The 22152-nt window shown below is 52.5% G+C and overlaps 1 protein-coding gene and 1 pseudogene across 1 annotated transcript; one reads left to right on the top strand and one right to left on the bottom strand.

The window, feature by feature from the left end:
• Positions 1–3514: 3514 nt before the first annotated feature.
• On the bottom strand, positions 3515–5753 carry LOC131270712 (uncharacterized; annotated as a pseudogene).
• Positions 5754–10505: 4752 nt separating this feature from the next.
• LOC131270710 (uncharacterized) lies at positions 10506–12939 on the top strand. Its single transcript, XM_058272465.1, has 2 exons — positions 10506–12306; positions 12395–12939. Exons 1-2 carry the CDS (start codon positions 10506–10508, stop codon positions 12937–12939), a joined length of 2346 nt encoding a protein of 781 aa, XP_058128448.1.
• The last annotated feature ends 9213 nt before the right edge of the window (positions 12940–22152 follow it).

Here is a 22152-nt window from a genome sequence, read left to right as displayed (position 1 = left end):
GGACGACTCCGTATTCAGCCGGGACTGGCAATGTGCACGGTGCATCGTGCCAGGGGAAGAAACTACGGCGGATCTGGCTCCCGGGACCCCCTTCACACTGCGTTCCCCGACACCGGAGAATCCAACCGCAGCATCATCATCGCTCCGACCATCTAAAATGGACGACACGATGATAAAGGAGATTTCAAAAATCTTCAAAATGGCGATCGATGCCAACAACGAAGAGCTCCAACGCATCTTGCAGGCCACGTCGCAAAAAATGGCCGGTGACCAAAATGGCGAAGAAATGGAGCCCAGGGGAAGTGAAACCTTGACCTGGAACCATCCACCAAGTTCGACGGTGATGTACCAGTCGGCAGATGGTGAACCAAGCCGAGCTCAACTGTCGGCGCGACAAGCGGTTTCCGGCAAACTTCCTGCCTTTGGCGGCAACCCGGAGGAGTGGCCGATGTTTCTAGCCAGCTACAACGAAACCACGCGGATGTGCGGGTACTCCAGCGGAGAAAATATTCTACGTTTGCAGCAGGCCCTTAAAGGTAAAGCACTAAAGGCTGTGCAGTGTCGCCTGCGGCATGCGGCGAATCTGAAAGAAGTTATGGACACCCTCCAAACGATGTTCGGGCGACCGGAGATAATCGTGGATTCACTACTGGACCAAATAAGAAAAGCTCCACAACCGAAGGCGGATAAGGTCGAAACGCTCATCGACTTCGGACTGATCGTCGAGGAGATTTGTTCAACGGTGCGAACGAGTGGCGTCGAAAACCGTTTCGATGGTCCGATCCTGCAGGAGCTGGTCGAACGCCTTCCCGGAATGGTAAAATTGCTATGGGGCCTTCATAGTCTGACGCTAAAGACTGTGACACTAGAAGAGTTCGGTAAGTGGATGAAACAAATAAAAAACGCGTCACTGATAGTTACAAAACCTACCTCCACTTATCGCTCGCCCCACGAGGAAAAAAAGCACGTCGCACGGATCAACGTTCATACCGTGGGAGACTCCAAAGCGAAGCAGGTGAAGACGCAATGTCCGTGCGAGGAAGGCAATTGCATGTCGCTACTGCAATGCGAAGCTTTCTGGGCCATGCCGGTTACCGAAAGGTGGGAACATGTGAAAAGAAACAAGCTGTGCAAGAGCTGTCTCAAGTTTCACTCTTCAGCCTGCCGGATCATACAACCCTGTGGTAAAGGAGGCTGCACACTCAAGCATAATCGAGCACTCCACTCCACGGGTGAATCGAAACCTCGACCGGAAGTAGCCCAAATGACACACCTAGCAGAAGGAGGCGCCTTGCTGAAGTACCTTCCGATTAAGATACACGGACCGGGTGGAAGCTTAAGTACATTTGCCTTGCTCGACGACGGTTCTAAAGTAAATCTGATCGAGCATGATTTACTAACAGAAATTGGTCTGGAAGGTCGACCAGGACCTATGTGTCTTAAATGGACGGGCGGTCAGCAGAGAACGGAGCAGGGATCAGTAGAGCTAGCCATCGAGGTATCCGGCGCCGGACCAGAGGATAAAAAGTACTGGATACCTAGCGTACGCAGTGTCGACAAATTGGATTTGTGTTCGCAATCTGTGAGCATGAAGAAACTGGTGAGCAGATATCCTCATCTGTCGGCGGCGCCAGTTGCATCATATCACAGCGCAAAACCACGGATCCTAATCGGAAGTTCCAGTGCCTTCCTAATGCGCCCGCTGCAGGCAGTGGAAGGAGCGGCGGAGGAGCCAATAGCAATCGAGACCCGCCTGGGTTGGGTACTATCCGGTAGCTGCGGCCTACGAGGTGGACAGCCTCAACAGCTAAGTGTTAACCACATCAGTCTGTGCGAATGTGACGACTTGGAAGCTCGCATGGATGTCGCGCTGAAAGAAAGTTTCGAATTAGAAAGTCCGAAATATACTAATTCTCGACTTCTTTGCAAAAACGAGCAGCGGGCAACAGATCTTCTCCACAGCTTGACCAGATTAGCTAAAGATCGCTTCGAGACAGGACTGCTCTGGCGATTTGATGATGTCAAGCTCCCCAATAATCGTTCAATGGCCTTCATGGCGTATTGACTGCCTTGAACGACGTATGGAACGCGAACCATTCTTGCGCGACAGGATGAACCAAATTATCTCAGACCACCTGGGAAAAGGTTACATTCGGAAGCTGCTGGAAAGCGAAAAAGTAACAAAGCACCCTCGCACCTGGTACCTTCCGATCTTCCCAGTGGTCAACCCCAACAAGCCAGGCAAGGTTCGCGTAGTGTGGGATGCTGCTGCGTCGGTGAATGGCGTTTCACTTAATTCCATGTTGCTGTCAGGACCGGATCTTCTCGTTCATCATCACGTGTTCGAACTTCACGTGTTCGTGGATGCCGGCAAAGATGGGTTTGGAGCGGTTGCCTACTTCCGATTCCAGGCAGGTGAAGGGATAGAGGTAGCTCTGATCGGAGGACGAACCCGAGTAACTCCGCTTAAGTACGTCTCCGTTCCCCGGCTGGAGCTACAAGCAGCAGTCATCGGGCTCCGGCTAGCAAAAGCCCTCAGCGAAAGTCATCGTATCCCAGTTCACCGAAGGATATTCTGGACGGATTCTAGGGACGTGCTGTGCTGGATCAACTCCGATCATCGGCGCTACAGCACGTACGTAGCGCAGAGAGTTGGCGAAATATTGACTGACTCTAAACCCGACGAGTGGCAGTGGGTTTCGACTAAGTCGAATATCGCTGACGACTGCACCAAATGGTCCAAGCTGGACCAACATCTTACAACCAGCCGCTGGTTTGCTGGACCATCATTCCTACATAGACCACAGGACGAGTGGGAAATAGAAAGGATGACGCACCTGACAACGGAAGAAGAGAAACGCCACACCGTCACCGTGCATCAAGCCGTCGAGCCGTGCATCGAGTTCGATCGCTTTTCTCGCTGGACAAGGCTTCATCGGTCAGTCGCGTTAGTTTGGCGCTTCATCATGAACTTACGTGCACCGGAAGCCGCTCGTGAGCGCGGCCATCTAACTCACACGGAATTGCAATTGGCCGAAGTATCGATCATCAGAGAGGCACAACGGCAAGCGTTCCCAGAGGAATATCACCGCCTCAGCGAAACATCACAAGCTAAAAAGGGTGAAAAAATAATTGAAAAATCAAGTATTCTTTACCGAAGGAGCCCATATATGGACCAAAAGGGAATACTTAGGGTAAAAGGCCGGATTGATGCTTGTCAGCAAGTAGACGAGGAAACCAAGCGGCCAATCATTCTCCCAAAGAACGGTCATCTCACGGACCTAGTGATCGATGATTACCACCGCCGCTACAGACACGCCAATCATCAGACCGTGATGAACGAGGTTCGGAAAAAATATGATATAGCGGCGTTGCGGAGTGCCTGTCATCGGGTAAGAAGCAAATGCATGTTTTGTAAAGTTCGTAGTGCTCTACCCGACCCTCCAATGATGGGCGACTTACCCACCGCGCGACTGGCAGCCTTTTGCCGCCCGTTCTCCTTCACCGGGATCGATTATTTCGGACCGATGACAGTGGTTAACGGCCGAAAAACAGAAAAGCGCTGGGGAGTTCTGTTTACATGCCTGACGGTCCGGGCAATCCACATCGAGGTGGTTAACTCACTTAACACATCATGCTGCATCATGGCACTAAGAAACTTCCTCACGCGCAAAGGGACCCCGATAGAGATCGTTTCCGACAGGGGCACTAACTTTAACGGCGCAAGCCGTGAGTTGAAGGAAGCGATTGACAAGGTGAACATGGATCAGTTGATCGACGAGATAAACCTCCGTGATACTAAATGGGTTTTTAACCCACCAGCATCACCACATTTCGGCGGCGCATGGGAGCGGCTAGTGCAGTCAGTGAAGAAAACACTGAATAATATCCAGCTGACACGAACACCAACGGATGCTACCCTCGTTAACTGGTTGACTGAAGTGGAGCACATAGTCAACTCACGCCCGCTAACCCACGTACCTCTGGATAGTGAGGAAGATGAACCCCTGACCCCGAACCACTTTCTACTGGGCTCATCATCGGGAGTAAAACCGCTAACCACATTCGACGATGCGCCGGAAGCACTACGGAACAACTGGAAAGCCTCACAGCTACACGCCGATAAATTTTGGAAGAAATGGGTGTTATCGTACCTGCCAACACTCACCAGACGAACGAAATGGTTTGGCAAAGTAAATCCACTGAAGGAGGGCGACGTAGTGGTTGTTGTAGACGACAATTTACCACGAGGATGCTGGCCGAAGGGAATTATCGTAAAGGCTGAACTATCAAAGGATAAACAAGTTCGACGGGTACACGTGCGGCTAGCGAGCGGAAAAATACTAGAGAGGCCGGCTGTCAAAATAGCGCTGCTCGACATCGGACCGACGGAAAGTGCTTGAGCTATTTCAAGCACTTGGGGGGCAGTGTTGTGTATTGCAACGGTCCGATCGAAATAGTTCTAATGATGACATAAAGAGGGCGCTGCGGGATCGCTCCCATAGATCGCATAGAGTCGGTGCAGTGGCGCGTAGGCGTATGAGTGAGGGCGGACAGCGGCGATCACAGCTGATCGGGAATGGGGCAACGCCCGATCCCGAAACTCGGCTAAAAGGTCAAGGGCCGAGGTTGTCGCGTGACGCATGCGAAAGCGATAAAAGATGCACCGGAGATGACAAACGGGTCTTTCATTTCGGGCAGCGGAGAAAGTACGTTTAATTTTTTAACTCTTTAAAATAAAATAGAAGTGTTCAAGAAAGACGTGTGTCTAATCTCTCCTGCCGGCGGAAAGAAAGCCTGTTGCGTTGCAACAATATTCTAACAAACAACATATGTGGTTGTGGGAAATAATTGATCGACAATAATTACGTCCTCCGCGCGATCATACGATAAGCGCATATTGATGATGTCCTCCGTGCGACCATCAAATATGCGAATCCCCTCCACGACCCGGAAGATCGTGTGACGTGCCGGACCGCGTGCTGGAATGTCAGCTTATCACCGCCCTGGAGGCAGAAAATGTCACGCGACGCGTAAAAATGTTGTAAACCCCGCTGGTTTGGCGCTGGTTTGGCGCTGGTTGTGACACGCAACCAGCGGGTCTGAGATGCCCTCGTGGGCGATTTTGCGCATGCGCATGGGTCAGTAATGGCGGCCCCCGAGTACCCTGTGTAGTGATGGTCATCATGCAAACATAAGTCCGCCAGTTCCATACATTGTTCACAACATATATTTATTTTCTGTTTAATTGATTAACGACGCTAATATACACTATTCTTAATATTAAAATTCACTTAATATCACTAAACACACAAAATAACACTGGAAATGTGATCCGGCCAAGTTTAACGCGATTCCGAGGTACGCCGTCGGACCCACATAGGTCAAGTGGTAGCCAAAACCAACTCCATACAAAACAGCTCCTGCAAATAAAAAGAGATATAAAACACTTAACATGGATAAATAATATAACATATGATAAAATACTCATCTTTTTCCGTTTTCCACCGATGAATTCCTCGAGATCGGATCGGACGCCAGCAGCAGCAGTACCTCACCATGCGGAAGAGTAGCGATGTAAACAACACTACAACTTCCAATTTCGGGCCGAATATGAACCGCAAAGCAAGCCCACGTACAAAATCTTCACTCTTAACGATAATGATCACTAAATAACACTGAAAACATCACTATTTTACGCACTTTATTATCACTGCACTCGACGCGTACCAAGCGGTCACGGCGGCTGCCATCACTGAACGCTCCCCTGACAGCTTGACTGTGAGCTTGGGTTTGAGACTATGGTGGTCAAAAATAAGTGTGATCGTTGAACAGAAATCGCGTGTGGCGAAAGTTTATCTGTCCTAAAATTGTTTTAATTTGATAATGTTTTTTTTGTACGGGGTTGAGGTTTCGCCTATTCAACAATTGCATGAAAAATCGGTGATAAAAATAATTTATCCACCCGCAATAAACTTTGTCCACAGGACAACCAAATCCCACAATGATGTAGGCGGTTTCGCTTGGCACGGAGCGATTGAAAATCTGGTCGAAGTGTGAATTTGATTTTCATTGTTATTTTCAAATACATGGACGTAAATCATATTGAAAATGATGGAATCGAACGCATAATCTCTTTTCTATGTTTATTTCCGTTGTAAAATGTGCTGAAATCATTTCAAGTGCATTATGGACATGCTTTTTAAGTACGTTTAATCTGATTAGTTTTATAATAAGTTTGAAATTGAACCAACTAAGTTTGAATGACCAACAAGGTCATTGATCAAATCGACATTATTTCTTTAAGTTTGGCAAAAATGAAAACTATTTCAAAAATTGACTAAGTCCCAAAAGAGCGAGTACGAAAGTCCGGGGTCGAAGGTGGGAGTAGGATGGCCTGCTAAGCGTATCAACGGTGTTGCACATCGTTTGAAAAGTGTGGGCCAATGAGGGGTGGAAACGGATGGAGACGGGAGAAACGTAGACGTGACATGGAATTTTGAGTTCCCGCTGCCACCTGGGCGCGTGCCGGTACGTCACAAGAGAGAGTGCGTGGGAGAGCTTTTGCTACTGGCAACTCTCCCACGCGTAAGCAAGTGGAGGGGGGGCGTTCTAACTATAAAACCGACGATCAACGGATCGACGGCCTCTTTTTTCTGTTTTCGCTTGCTTTGATAAGCCACGTCAACTTCGTGAAAATAAAGCTCTTAGCAAAGAAGTATAAAATTGATATTTTATATTGACTCCCGCTACGTGCAGTTTGGCTCCCGTGCCTTGCTTCCGAAAACCCTGCCGCTTCAAAACGCCGCGTGATTGCTAGTATTCGTGCTTCGTGCCGGTTTTTCGCTCCGTGCGAACAGAACTTACGCTCACGCTGATCCATTGGTGACCCCGACGTGATTTCGTGAAAAGTGCAAAAGTGCAAAATTCTGTCTCGACATTACGTTATGAATAACGATAACGAAAGCAACGTGGCCGGGGCCTTGCGGCTACTTACCGCCCTAGAGGGCAGCGTAAAGGAGGTGGCCGCAAGCCTCGATGCGAAAATGAAACCGGAGGTGGCCGCCGTGAAGGTGGACATCTTGGCGTCCCTGTGGCGGGACGGGAACGCCGCGCTGATGCGCGTCGAAAGTGTCACCGGCCCCCATCCGCGCAGGGGCCCCTTCACGGAGGCTTATGCGGCAGCCATGGCGGCTGCAACCAAGCGCCGTGAGGGAGCCGCCTCCAAGCCGTCCATTTTGGACACCACGGTGGCGGGGCAGCCATCGCGAGCAGACCACCTGCCTCGCATAGAACTGCCCAAGTTCGAGGGTTCGCCCTCCGAATGGCCCGCGTTCTCGAGCCGATTCGAGAAGCGCGTGGCTGGGCTTACGGAGGACTCCGATAAGTTCGCCTTCTTGGTAAAGTGCCTCGAGCGGTGCGACATCGCGAGGCATAGTTGTGAGGCATTCGAAAACGCTGGAATGCCGTTCACGCAAGCTTTGGCCAAGCTGGAGGAGAGGTTCTACAAGAAAAGAGTGGCATTTATGGGCCACATTCGAAGGATTGTAGAACTGCCACGGATGAGTGCCCCATCGGCGAACGCGCTGATGCGCATCATCGACGTGGTGGAGACGGCCGTGGCCTCCGCCCGCCAGATCGCCGATGCTGACGACTCCACCTCCGTGGTGGAAGACGGGCTGATTGTCGCGCTCGTAATGGAGAAGCTGGACGCTGACACCATTGCGAGCGTGACACGGCGAGCGGACCAGCATCTCATCCCTACGTGGGTTGAGCTGCGTGGGGAGCTGGACGGCTTGGCAAACAAGATCTACTACCAGCCCAAGCGCAAAGAGGATACGGCGGTCAGGACGGATCGAGCGCGTGGAACAAACCAGCGAGCAACACGGACGGTGCTGACTGCAACCGACGCCCCGAAGCCCGCTGTCATCGCCCCCAAGCCTGCGCGGAAGGCATCGGCAACCCAGCCAGCCGTTGTTCCCACCAGCAACATTGCAAAGGTAAGCAAGGGGGGTCAGAGGGCTGGGACGCGGCGGTGTTACGCGTGCGACGAGGCGGGCCACATCACGACCGTGTGCCCAGAACTGCGCGCGCGGTCCGTAATGCAATCCATTAACTACATTATGGACCGCCGAAAGTGCATGAATTGCTTTTCGAAGGAACATCCGGCCAATTCATGCCCTAGCGAGCGGAGGTGCCAAGTGTGTGGCAAGAAGCACCACACCATGCTGCACGCACACCCCAAGCTAACATAGGAATGACTTGCTGGCTCCGTGCCCTCACGCGCCCGCTTCGGGCCTCCCCGCTCCAGTCTAGTACCTCGCCGCTCCCGCTTCGTGCCTCGTGTGTGCTCCGTGCCTCGCCGTTCCCGCTTCGTGCCCCGTGTGTGCTCCGTGCCTCCTCGTGCTACCGCGCCGCCCAGTGCCTGCTGCCTGCCGCCTGTTGCCCGCGCCGTGCCGAGTGACTCCAGCTTCGTGCCTCGCCGCTCCCGCTCCGTGCCTCCTCGTGCTACCGCGCCGCCCAGTGCCTGCTGCTTGCCGCCTGGTGCCTGCGCCGTGCCGAATGACTCTAGCTCCGTGCCTCGCCGTTCCCGCTTCGTGCCCCGTGTGTGCTCCGTGCCTCCTCGTGCTACCGCGCCGCCCAGTGCCCGCTGCTTGCCGCCTGGTGCCTGCGCCGTGCCGAGTGACTCTAGCTCCGGGCATCGCCGCTCCCGCTCCTTGCCTCTTCGTGCTGCCGCAACGCCCAGGGACTGTCGCCTGCCGCCCGGTGTCCAAGGTTTGCCAAGTCATGCAAGCTGTGTACAGGTATGTGCCCACTCTGTTCCTTTTAACATCACCGTGCCGCTCAGTTCCTGCTCCGTGCCTCCTCGTGCTACCGCGCCGCCCAGTGCCCACCACTTGCCGCCTGGTGCCCGCGCTGTACCGAGTCGATCCAGCTACGTGCATCGCCGCTCCCGCTTCGTGCCTCTTCGTGCTGCCGCGCCGCCCAGTGCCTGCCACTTGTCGCCTGGTGCTCGCGCCGCCTCTCGGTCCTGCTCCGTGCCTCCTCGTGCTGCCGCGCCGCCCAGTGCCTGCCACTTGCCGCCTGGTGCTCGCGCCGTGCCGAGTCGTCCCCGCTACGTGGATCGCCGCTCCCGCTTCGTGCCTCCTCGTGCTACTGCGCCTTCCAGTGCCTACCTCTTGTCGCCTGGTGCTCGCGCCGCCTCTTGTTCCTGCTCCGTGCCTCCTCGTGCTGCCGCGCCGCCCAGTGCCTGCCACTTGCCGCCTGGTGCTCGCGACATCCCGAGGAAATCCCGCTCCGTGCTTCGTTCCGGCTCCGTGCATCATCGTGCTTGTCCTGCGCCTCGTCCTGATGAATCCACCCCACAGGATGGTAATGACCCCCCTTCGGGCGCCAATTCATCGAGTGATCCTGCTGCCGATTCTTGCCAATCAAGACGTGCCTCGGTTGACATTTCACCAACGGAAGACATCCCGCTACTGGACAACTACGTGCTACTCGCTACGGTCGCGATACTCATCCAGGACAACATGGGGATGTGGCAACGGATCCGATGTGTGCTCGATTCCGGCAGCCAGATCGAGGCAATCACCAAGAACGCGGCCAAACGTCTTGGGTTAGGGATGCTACCCGCACGATTGACGCTGAGTGGCGTGGGAAGTAAAATCCCGATCACTCAACAAATACGGGTGAAGATTATGTCTACTGACGACAATTGAGCCGACTTATACGAACAGAGTTGTCTAGCTACGTCCGTCGATGACTTGAAGGAGATCCTTGAACGATTCTGGAGAATCGAAGAACTCCCAAATGATGCCGCCGACTCCACGGTTTGAACGGACGATATGTCGTACAAATTCCCTTACGGGGGGAGCTAAACCAGCTAGGAGATTCAATGGGGCAAGCAAGACGCCGCTTGCTAGCCCTAGAAAGACGTCTCGCCAGCCATGAGCCCACCTACGCAGAATATCGAAAGTTCATGCGAGAGTACCAAGAGCTGGGCCACATGTGCCCAGTATCAACGGAGGAGCTCCCCAAAGTACGCTACGTGATTCCCCACTCCTGCGTGGTCAAGCCAGATTCGACTACCACAAAACTACGCGTTGTGTTCGACGCCAGCGCGAAATCGACGACGGGAATCTCGCTGAACGACCTCCAAGCCGTAGGACCCGTGATCCAGCCTGACTTATTCCGAATCTGGCTAGATTTCCGTACTCAAACCGTGGTGGCAACTGCCGACATCGTGAAGATGTACCGTCAAGTATGGGTATCCGAGCCCGACACTTGGATGCAATGCATTCTGTGGCGCGACAAGCCAAAGGACACGATGCAATTATTCAGACTCCTCACTGTTACGTACGGTGAGGCTGCTTCGTCTTATTTGGCTTGCAGGGCGTTGTTCGAAGCCGGGGAGGAAGTGCGGACTTCCGATCCCCAGACAGCTGACGCCATCCAATCATCGTTCTACGTGGACAAGCGTCGAGCGAGCACTCAACATACGCGGGATGCCATTGCGAAAGTGGGCATCCAACTCACCAGAGATCACCAGCAAAATCCCGATGGAACATCGCGATACAACTTTACAGATTGGTGAGAAGCAGGCCATCAAGTTGCTCGGCCTGGCTTGGTGCCCTACAGAGGATACGTTCCAGCTCGTAGTCCAAGATGAGTTCTACGAGCCTTTGGGTTCATTGGAGAAACGACGTTTAGCATCCAAAGTTGGCAAGCTGTATGATCCTATCGGGATCCTCCAACCAGTGATAGTCACCGGAAAGATTCTGCTACAAGACCTCTGGCGAGATGGCTTCGGATGGGATGAAGCCGCATCTCCTCGCATGATCGAAAGCTGGAACGGATTCGCCAGCCACCTGCCGCTTCTCAGACAGCTCCCAATCCCAAGGATGGCGCTGCCCAGCGAACCTCAGGACGCGATCATGTACGGCTTCAGCGACGCTTCTACGAAGGCTTTTGGATGCGCCATTTACCTTCGCTTTCTGGACGGTGAAGGAAACCCGCAATCTCGGTTGCTGTGCTCCAGGTCGCGACTGGCACCCATCGAAGAGGTGACTTTGCCGCGACTCGAACTGCAAGGAGCTCTGCTCCTAGCTCGCTTTTATGCCAAAATAAAGGACGCCTTTGGCACCCGGATAAGCCAAACCCGTTGGTGGACTGACTCTCAGGTGGTACTGGCTTGGATACGTTCCGATAACACCAAGTGGGGAGTCTACGTTAAGAACCGGGTGGAGAAAATTCACGCTGCCACGAATCGTCTGGATTGGAGCTACGTGCCGACGAAACTCAACCCAGCAGACCTCGTGGCCAGAGGACTTCCTGCCAACAAGCTCATAAACAGCGAGACTGCGAGTTTTTGGCTGAACGGACCGAGTTTCATAGTCAATGATGAAAGGCCAGTTATGCCTCAACTAAACTACGTGACTGCGTTGGAGGAAGCTGTCGACGCTCCTCTATTGTTGACGGCCATGGTGGGGAACGATTGTGATGACTTATTATCCCAGTACAAGCACCACAACTCGTTCATCATGACAAGACGACATTTCGCGTGGCTCGGTAGAGCAATCTTCAACTTACGCGCACCCAAATCCTCCGTGGAGAAAAAATCAGGACCCCTTCAACTCGACGAATTGGAGTACGGACTCCAACTGATAGTACGGGTGATGCAAGCTACGTGCTTTCCCAATGAGGTCAAGGAGATGCAAGACTCCGGGTCAGTCGCTCCCAAGGGTTCGATGCAGCATCTCGACCCGATAGTAAGGGATAAGATCATCTGTGTGCGGGGACGACTAGGAAACTCAGATCTGGCTGACGACGCCAAGGCACCTTTCCTAGTACCAAAGTCGCATCCCTTCTCCCGTGTAATCATCCGCCATTTGCACGAGCACAACTTCCATGCGGGAACTGAGCTGATCATGGCCGAATTCCGTGCGAGATTCTGGATGCGAGACCTGCGGAGAACAGTCGTCGGGGTAATCTCGAGATGCGTAATTTGTGCCCGAGCGCGCCCAAGACAATATTCCCAGCAGATGGGACAGCTGCCGTCTGCTCGCGTCAACGTGTCTCCGGCCTTCACCCACACTGGCGTGGACTTGTGTGGCCCCTTCGAAGTCGTTTCAAGTGCTCGATCAGGCAAGCGTAGAACGGTCTACGTTTGTATCTTCGTGTGCTTCACTACCAAAGCCACACATTTGGAGGTAGTGGAAGATCCGCCAACATCGGCATTCATCTCGGCTTTACTGCGATTCGTGTCGCTACGTGGACACGATCTACTCGGACAACGGCCGCAACTTCGTGCGAGCGGCCCGATAATTGAGTCTGCTTCGCAAGACTCACAACAATCGGGAATTCAACTCATTCACCACTCCTGCCCCGCTTGGAGACGATGACACGGCCGGTGTCAAAACTCGCTGGAAGCGAGTCCAGAAACTCGCTCAGCAATTCTGGTCCCGTTTGCGAACTGAGTACCTTGCTCAGCTACGTTGTAGTGCGAAGTGGACGAAACGCACTACAAACTTGCAGACGGGCCAGATCGTACTAGTCGGTGATGACAACCTACCCGTTGGACGATGGCCCATGGGCCTGGTCGTCAAAACCTACGTGGGACCCGACGGCGTCGTACGTGTCGCTGACATACGAACAAGCAGCGGCATCTACAAGCGCAACGTGAGGCTGTTGGCCCCCCTCCCGGTTGAGGCCGCTGAAACGGAACTATCCAAGGAGCATTCGGACGCACCTGACTCTTCCGTACCCGACGCAGCGCCAAACGAACAACTTGAGGTAGCAGCAGCGCAGTGTCCTCCTGACTCGACTCCTGGCTACGTGCCGCCGATGACCCCAGAGCTTGAGGACGACCCTCCACCTACGTGCGGAATTTGGGACGGTCGCCTGCGTCCCAAAGGGGGGAGGAATGGTTGTGGGAAATAATTGATCGACAATAATTATGTCCTCCGCACGATCATGCGATAAGCGCATATCAATTATGTCATCCGCGCGATCATGCGATAAGCGCATATTGATGATGTCCTCCGTGCGACCATCAATATGCAAATCCCCTCCATGACCCGGAAGATCGTGTGACGTGCCAGACCGCGTGCTGGAATGTCAGCTTATCACCGCGTGCTGATACGTCACATGAGAGAGCGCGTGGGAGAGCTTTCGCTACGGGCAACTCTCCCACGCATAGGGAAGTGGAGGGGAGCGATGAAACTTATAAAACCGTCGATCAACGGATCGACGGGCCTCTTTTTCCTGTTATCGCTCGCTTGATAAGCCACGTCGACTTCGTGAAAAATAAAGTAAAGAAGTATAAAGGTAATATCTATTTCGACTCCCGCTACGTGCAGTTTGGCTTCCGTGCCTTGAATCCGAAAACCTCGTGCCGCTTCGTGCCGCCGCGTGATCGTCAGTGTTAGTGCTTCGTGCCGGTCTTTCGCTCCGTGCGAACAGAGCTCACGCGCTCACGCAGTTCCAACTCCTTTTGGATCAAAAATTGAAAAATATAAATCGTAGCTCGGGACGAGCACGGGAAAGAGTAGCTCGGGACGAGCACTCGAAAGCGCAGCTCGAACGAGCAAATTAGCTCATGCTCAGGAGGAGCAGGAAGGAAAGTAAATCGTAGCTCGGGATGAGCACGGAAAAGAGTAGCTCGGGACGAGTACTCGAAAGCGCAGCTCGGGACGAGCAAATCGAGCAGAACGAAAAATGAATCGTTGCTCGGGATGAGCATGGACAAGCGAAGCTCGGGACGAGCAAATTGTCGCGAACTCAGGAGGACCAGAGAAGGAGTGGATTATCTTATTTCGCTCGGGGTGAGCCGAGGTACCGAGTATACCTCGAATTTCTCGGGAAACGTGTCGACGACTTACTGGAAGAAGTGACTGAGCAAGACACTTTATTCTTTTATTCTTTATTATATTATTTATTAACTCGCTAGGGTAGTTTTTCCTGTGGAGTGCTAAACAGAGTTTTTGTTGTTTTTTCTTGCTTTTTTTTCCTCTCATATTGAGTGATTACAGACATTCTGAAGAATTTTTTTTCCAACATTCGAAACCAACCTACCGCAAACATGTCGAGTATCAGCAAATTCGTCCATGCCCCAGAACATAACAGCGTAGACGGGAGCGATGAGGAGAATAAAAAGGATTTGGGGAAGTTTGTAAGTCCAATTGACTCGGGTTCGGATCAGGAAAACCAGGAGCTGCGTCGCAAGGTTCAAGAGCTGGAGAAAACCATTGCCGGCCTTGTAGGCTCTCGGGCATCTGCCCCAACGACTTTGCCTTGCGAGAGCAACCCGCCAAGCATCCGATGGGACAGTATCAAGCTGTTTCCCAAAGGGATACCGGCTAACAAAATGTGGGAAGCATGGACAAAGTTTTTTGATAACTTCGAGATCGCGGCGTCGCTTTCGAACGCGAATGATCCGGTGCGACGGTTCCAGCTCCTGTACCTCTCCATCGGAGACGAACTGCAGGGGATAGTTCGTGCGGCAAAGTTACGGCCTACCTCTGATGCCGCCGATTGCTACTCGGAGTTCATGCACAACCTCGAAGGGTACCTCAAGACTCTAACGGACACCTCGGCCGAACACGACTCATTCTCGTCAATGCAGCAGGAGAGAGGGGAATCAGCCCTCAGTTTTCACGCAAGGTTGAGGGAAAAGGTCTGGCTCTGCGGGTAAAGTCCGTCTGATCAAGACCGATTCGTTCGAACGCAACTCCTGACGACACAAATTTTATAGTCCAGTCAGCGACGCGTGATGAAGCGCAACAACCCGACCCTTTACCAGTGGAAGACCCTAATATCATGGCTGTATCGCGTAGCTCGCCTCGCTACCCTAGAGGGAGCCATAAGAATAACTTCGGACGGGATAATGAAGTGGAATCAAAGCGTTTCCGGAGCAATGCAATGTTTTCGAAAAGTCGACCCGAGAGATGCTCGAGATGCGACCGAACAGAACATATTGGCCGTCTGTGTCCAGCGTTGAACAAGACGTGCAACTCCTGTGGAGTGCGTGGACACTTCGCTGCAACTTGCCGCAGGAAGCGGATCAATGCTGTGGAGGAAAACGGCTCCGGATCAAGATTTTCCCAGTCCGAATTCCCCCGTTCGCCTACAGGGGCTGTAGATCAAAAGCCTCAGCAGGTGTACGCCCTCTCATTTGAGGAGGTCTTGGTTGACTGTGCAATCAACACATCGGAACCAATTAGGTTCCTTATTGATTCCGGAGCGATTCCGTCAATGGTTTCACGACTTGCGTAGTCGTGAAACAGGATATTTTCTTAAAAAGTTTAAAAAACATATAAACCTTACCTTCCACAAAATTGTCTGAAAAACCAAACTCCTCAATTTGCATAAATCGGTCAGAGATACATGCGAATTGACCATTGCAGTCCATGGTTTCCCTGTCTCTTTCTCGCACTGTCAATTTCTTCTCACTTTTCCGATGTTGTTATTGTCTCTGCTTTCTGATGTGCGTAGGATTCACACGTTCGTCGTGTTTCTCGTTCGGTCGTGAATTGCTACGGCGTTGCTTTCTTTCTGCAGCTGACTCCGAGAAAAATCAGTGAAATTAATGAATGGCGTTATTAATCAGTGAAATTAATAATTGTTCGTGCAATCGATGAGGTTTGTGTGTGCTCATCAGTTGCACTTTTTTGCGTGGGACGGTGTCTTCGAAGGGCTCTTCGTACATACCGAAACAACGGTGACTGAAGCGCATAGTGGTAGTGGTGTCGTGCTCGTCGCAGTTATGAAGATGAAAAATCAACCAATGTTGTCACAGCACCGTGCATCTGCGATGGCGGGTGCAAGACGCTGACTGAGTGCTGGGCGTACTGGCAGCTGGTGGTGTCACAGATGGAATCACGTACGAGCCAACGGAAACTGCCGATCGTGTCTGAAAATGCACAAAGGATCGTGCAGGGATTCCAAGTCGTGCGGCAGGGACGGATGTACGACGAAGCATCATAGATCGCTGTATGAAGGCACTCGACAACCTAACCAGCAGACAACTGAACCAGCAGCGCTTGCCGAAGGTGATGGTGTGCCCTATCCCGTACCCAGAGAGCGTAAGTTTACCAATCTGCACTCGACGGATACGTCCTCTGTGCTTTTACGATACGTCCCGGTAACGCTCCACGGGAACGGCAAGAAAGTTGACGTCCTGGCCTGCCTCGACGAGGGCTCATCAGTAACCCTAATGGATCACACGCTGGTCGAGAAACTCGGACTAAAAGGGTCCCCGAAACCACTTCACCTCTCCTGGACCGGCGGACAAACAAGAGAGGAGGAAAGTTCAGCCGAACTTTCCATTCTCGTGGCCGGCTCCAGCAACGCAGGCCAGCACCACGAGTTAGCAGCGGTGCGCACGGTATGTAGTCTGGCCTTACCACCACAGTCGTTCAACTAAAGGGAGATCGTAGCACGGTACCAGCATCTTAGGAAAGTACCGCTGCAATCGTACCAACGGGAGTCTCCTCGGCTGCTTATTGGCATGGACAACTACCGTCTGTAGAAGGAGCGCCTAACGAGCCAGTAGCCACTAAAACCCGACTCGGCTGGGTGGTTTCTGGCTGCGGCAGTTCTTCGTTTGGCCTGCTTTAGTTCCACCTCGATTTCCATCTTCTCCAATTCGGAATCCAAAGATCCCACCGTCTCGTACATTGCGACACAGCGAGGGGAAAGGGAGGGGTACACTTACCGTTCGAAACGATGAAATTCACACACACAAGTCAAGACAACGTCAGCGCATACATTGTGGACAACGCCATCGCATACATTGTGGACAACGCCAGCGCATACATTGTGGATCAGCATTCGATTATCGCGACGCGGCCCCCGGACCACCACATTATGCTGAGATTGCAGATTCCCGCAGTGACGCGGACCACCTACAATCTGAAGACCGTGAACCAACGATCCAGATCGGGAACCGATCATTAGTTGGTATCCAGCATCCAAACCGATAGTTAGATATTAACCCGCACTTATGTTGTAGGAAATAAAGTTTAACTTTTTATTAAAAATCCAACAAGAGCAGCAGTGCGTTAACTGGCCCCCGAATAGGGACCACGCTATGTGAAATTAAGTACAAGTGAAAGTGAAAGTAACCACGCTAGAGTGATAGTTACCACCGAATCCCAAACTTAAAAAGACTTTCCTGATCGCCGAGTGCAGCCGTGTAAAAAGGATCCCGAGTCACCTGTGCAGTTAGCAGCTCACACAGGACAAAAAGGAGCCATCCATTACACCGAGAAGGAAGTCATTCACAGCCGGTTTTCCAGAAACTAAACTACGCCTGCTAGAGGAGCAGTAAAACACAACGCCCGTCAGAGGAGCATCATAAATCATAAAACCATCACCCAATACAGGATGCGTATGGTACTGTAAGTAACAAAAAAAACAGTACGTAAAAATTGTGAAACAAAAATCAAGTGATTACAAAAACGCGATTAACAAATACTAAGTAAAATTAGTTCTGTAAAGGGTTGGATCCGACGCCTCCTGAAGGCTACTATAGGCTCTCCTCCCCAACTCCTACTCAATACGTCCGCGACGTACAGAACGGTAACTTGTCGCCTAAATATCCAAGCTTGGGTACACGGGGAAACCCACCCCTTTGGGCGGATGGGCGGCAAAGGCTGAATTGAGAGGGGGAATGGACTGCTACTTGCTAGTAGTTCATCCCCGAGCGTCTGTTCTCCATGTTAGGAGCGGCTCGAACCAGCGTCTGTTCCCCATGTTAGGGGCGGCTGTACACCCTGTCCTGGCATCCTACGGGACGTAAAACAGCTAGGATGCGTTGTTCCACCGACGAGATAGGAGGCGGAGGGAGAGGCCTTGCAAGCCACCCTCTGTACAATTGCAACGAATAGTCACCACGAAGAATACCCGATTTGGACCAATCATGCCCGACCCACGCAACGAAAAAAGGACTACGATTGGAAACTCGGTACATGGAACTGCAGGTCTCTTACCTCACCCGGGAGTACCAGAATACTCACAGAGGAAGTGAGAGCCCGCGGCTTTGAAATAGTAGCACTTCAGGAGGTTCGCTGGAAAGGAGTCTCGGAGCGCCCCTACCGTAGCGATTGCATGATCTACCAGAGTGGTGGAGACAAGCACGAGCTCGGTACGGCGTTCCTTGTTATGGGTGCTATGAGGAAGCGTGTGATCGGATGGTGGCCGATCAACGACAGGATGTGCAGGTTGAGGATACGTGGACGCTTCTTCAACCTGAGCATTATAAATGTGCACAGCCCGCACCTTGGGAGCAGCGATGACGACAAAGACGCGTTTTATACGCAGCTGGAAAGGGAGTACGACCGCTGCCCACAACATGATGTGAAGATAGTCATCGGAGATCTAAATCCTCAGGTCGGGCGAGAGGAGGCCTATAAACCTACGATTGGTAGCTTTAGCGTCCACCAGCTAACCAACGACAACGGCCTCCGGCTCATCAACTTCGCATCCTCGAGGCACATGAACATCCGTAGCACCTTCTTCCAGCACAAACCTCGTTTCAGCTACACCTGGAGATCACCACAGCAGACATATTCCCAAATAGACCACGTTCTCATAGACGGAAGGCACTTCTCGGACATCATCGACGTACGTACGTACAGGGGCGCAAACGTCGACTCGGACCACTTCCTGGTTATGGTGAAGCTACGGCAGAAGCTCTGCGCTGTCAATACACTGCGTCACCGGCCTACCCCACGCCTAAACACGGATCGGCTGCGAATACCTGCTGTTGCCGAGGGCTACGCGTCAGCGCTTGGGGAAGCGCTACCGGACAACAACGCGACCGCCACGATGTCCCTCGATGACCACTGGCGTATGGTGGAGCGAGTCATCAGCAGCACAGCCGAGCAGACACTGGGCCATAAGCCTCTTAACCAGAGGAAAGAGTGGTTCGATGACGAGTGCAGGCGGGCACTATCCGAGAAGAACGCAGCGCGCGCCCGAATGCTGCAGCGCGAAACCCGTCAGAACGTGGAACACTACAAACGACTGAGGACACAGCAAACCCGGCTCTTCGAGAGCAAGAAGCGCCGCTTCGAGGAGTCGGATGAACAACTGTTGCAGCAGCTAACTCAGTCGGGGGAAACTCGCCAGTTCTACAGGATGTTGAAGAAGACACGAGGCGGCTACACGCCAAACGTCGCAATGTGTCGTGACGAGGAGGGCAACATTCTTACGGACGAGCGAGAGGTGATCGAAAGGTGGAAGTGCTACTTCAACGGACACCTGAACGGAGCGGAATTGGGGGAGTCCAGCAGCGGCGCAGGCAGAATTGAGCAGCACATTAGCCAGGAGGTAGATGACGAGGTGCTCCCACCATCCTTGGACGAAGTTACTAGTGCCATCAAGCAGCTGAAACAGAACAAAGCAGCTGGCAGCGATGGGCTGGTGGCAGAACTATTCAAGATGGGTTCGGTAGAGCTTGCCGTCAGTATGCACCAGCTAATTGTGAAAATCTGGGAGCAGGAAAGGATACCGGAAGACTGGAAGCTGGGTGTCATCCACCCAGTGTACAAGAAGGGTGACAGAATGGACTGTGCCAACTTTCGAGCCATCACAGTCCTCAATGCCGCCTACAAAATCCTATCCCAGATACTCTTCTGCAGACTCGCGCCCCTTGCTACAGATTTCGTCGGAAGCTACCAAGCTGGGTTTGTTGGAGGCAAATCCACCACCGACCAGATCTTCACTCTACGGCAGATCCTCCAGAAGTGCCGGGAGCACCAGATCCCGACGCACCACCTCTTCATCGACTTCAAGGCGGCCTACGATACCATAGACAGGAAGGAGCTATGGAAGACCATGCGGCAGTACAGCTTCCCCGAGAAGCTGGTTCGGCTGTTAGAGGCCACAATTTTTTTTTTTTTTTTTTGGACGAGGGTTCACATTGGCCTTGGTCCCGAGGGACCATGACCAACATTACTCCCTCCTCTGAGCCTTTCACCTTCCGTCACGCTGTGCACCTACACGGTAGAAGCGATGACGGAAGAGGCATCTGTCCCTAGGTTAAAATCTCAGTTTACGGACGCTGTGGCACGCAACTAACTCCTGAAGGGTGAAAGCGCGTGTCTCCAAAGGTGTAACAGGTACTACCCTGACTACCAGGGGCTATTTCCCAAGCCTAAGGCGACGGACTCGGCGCAATGCAACTTAAGCGGCTCAGAAGATCGATCCGACAGCTGACTTACATGACACCACTACCTCCTAAAAACCCGTAAATGGGACTTGAACTCAGGTTTACACCTCTGATCTGCGATCTTATGGCCCGCAAAATCGAGCTCCTGCTCGATCTACGTGCCGTCCCTCGTTCTGCACCCGCTGGTGCTTCCTTTGGCCTGGCTGGTCTTGTGCCAGGCCCTTGACAGGCCGGTTTCCGGTTTGACGAGACAATTGTCGCAAAGGTACCACCTTGGTGAGAGGATCCCCGGTGCATCCCCTATCGACGTATGGCAAGTCGCCCCATAGAGCTTTCCGTCACCTTCCTTCTGTGCGCTTTAGCGCCTGCACTTACGTGCCCGACTGTGCCACGAGCGTCGTCCGTTCTGCTGCTGGTCATGACTTTCGATGGTTGGCGGGTCCATCCTACTCGCCCGCCAGCAACCCCAGGAGAAGCACCACCAACTCCTTCGTAACCGAACGTCCACTCGCGGCCTGCGCATCGGTCTCAGTCCTGCGCCCCGGGAGGCGACAGAGCACATCTGGACTTCGACCTTTGCGACTTTTCGTGAAACTTCCAGGAGAGTGAATCCCTTCCGAAACACTCCCTATGTCTTCGCGGTCCTGTCCGCTGACATAGGGTCCATCCTAACCTCCCTCACTCGGAGAGGCTAAACAGACCAGAGGGCTAGGTATCTAAAACCAGGATTAAAGACACCTTACAAGGCCCGTTCCGTCTGCGGCACACTACCATAACCCCGGCCCAACGGGGTCATCACCCTGATAGTGCACGGGAGGGCGGATATCCCTCCCACCCAGATCTCTGTTCGTCACCCCTGTCTCCAGGGGGTCCAGTGGCGCCACGAGGAGGCCAGTATTCCAGGCGTTCACGCCGTCACATCGTTTGACCGGAGTGACCCCACATTGACTGCGAGCCCTTAGAGGCCACAATGGAGGGGGTGCTGTGTAAGGTTAGGATTTCGAACATGCTGTCGGATCCGTTCGAATCCCACCGGGGTCTGAGGCAAGGTGATGGACTCTCCTGCCTTCTATTCAACATCGCTCTGGAAGGTGTCATGAGAAGCGCGGGCTTCGACATCCGTGGCACGATTTTCACCCGCTCTCTCCAATTCCTCGGCTTCGCGGATGACATCGACATCATCGGGCGGAACACTAGGACGGTGTGCGAGGCGTACACCCGACTGAAACGCGAGGCCGCAAGGATTGGACTAATGATCAATGCGACGAAAACAAAGTACCTGCTCGTCGGAGGCTCTGACAGTGATAGAGCCAGGCTGGGGAGCAGTGTATCAGTGGACGGCGACGAACTTGAGGTACGAGGGTTGCCTTTTAAGTTTCGGGATTTGGAAAAACTGGTGATGCAATCTGTTTATTAACAATTTTATCGTAAAGTTTGACTTTTTTTAGGTTATTTGTTCTAAGAACGTTTTGACATACGAACGCTATTAGTGTTGTTAAAAAAATGTTTAAAGTTGCAATCGACACGAGTCTTTTTTGAGGAATTGACCAATTGCGTGGGCTCCAACGCGGACAAATTTTTTTGACAGTTAAATGTCCATGCAATATTAAGTATATGCTGGTCCCAGTAATACCTTAGGTTGTCTCTATCTCCGATAAGTCACATGACGATCTTGCAATATCCGTTCAAGCACAGCATCAATGTTTTTCAGAACAACAACTGATTTTGGACGACCTTCACGAAATTCATCTTGGAGTGAACTCCGACCACGATTTAATTCTCCAAACCATCGATAAATACTAATCATTGATGGAGCTTCATCGCCAAAAGTTGAATTAAGTTCATTCATACACTACTGCTGTGACAATTCACGTCGAAAGTAGCAAAAAATAATCGCACGAAAATGTCCACGACCAAATTCTACAATTTGGCGGACATTGACACTTTTAACATTTTTTTAACAACACAAGTAGCTCTCC

Source organism: Anopheles coustani, assembly GCF_943734705.1.
Source record: "Anopheles coustani chromosome X unlocalized genomic scaffold, idAnoCousDA_361_x.2 X_unloc_5, whole genome shotgun sequence".
Classification (NCBI taxonomy): domain Eukaryota; kingdom Metazoa; phylum Arthropoda; class Insecta; order Diptera; family Culicidae; genus Anopheles; species Anopheles coustani.
This window is presented reverse-complemented; position numbering and strand designations above follow the sequence as displayed.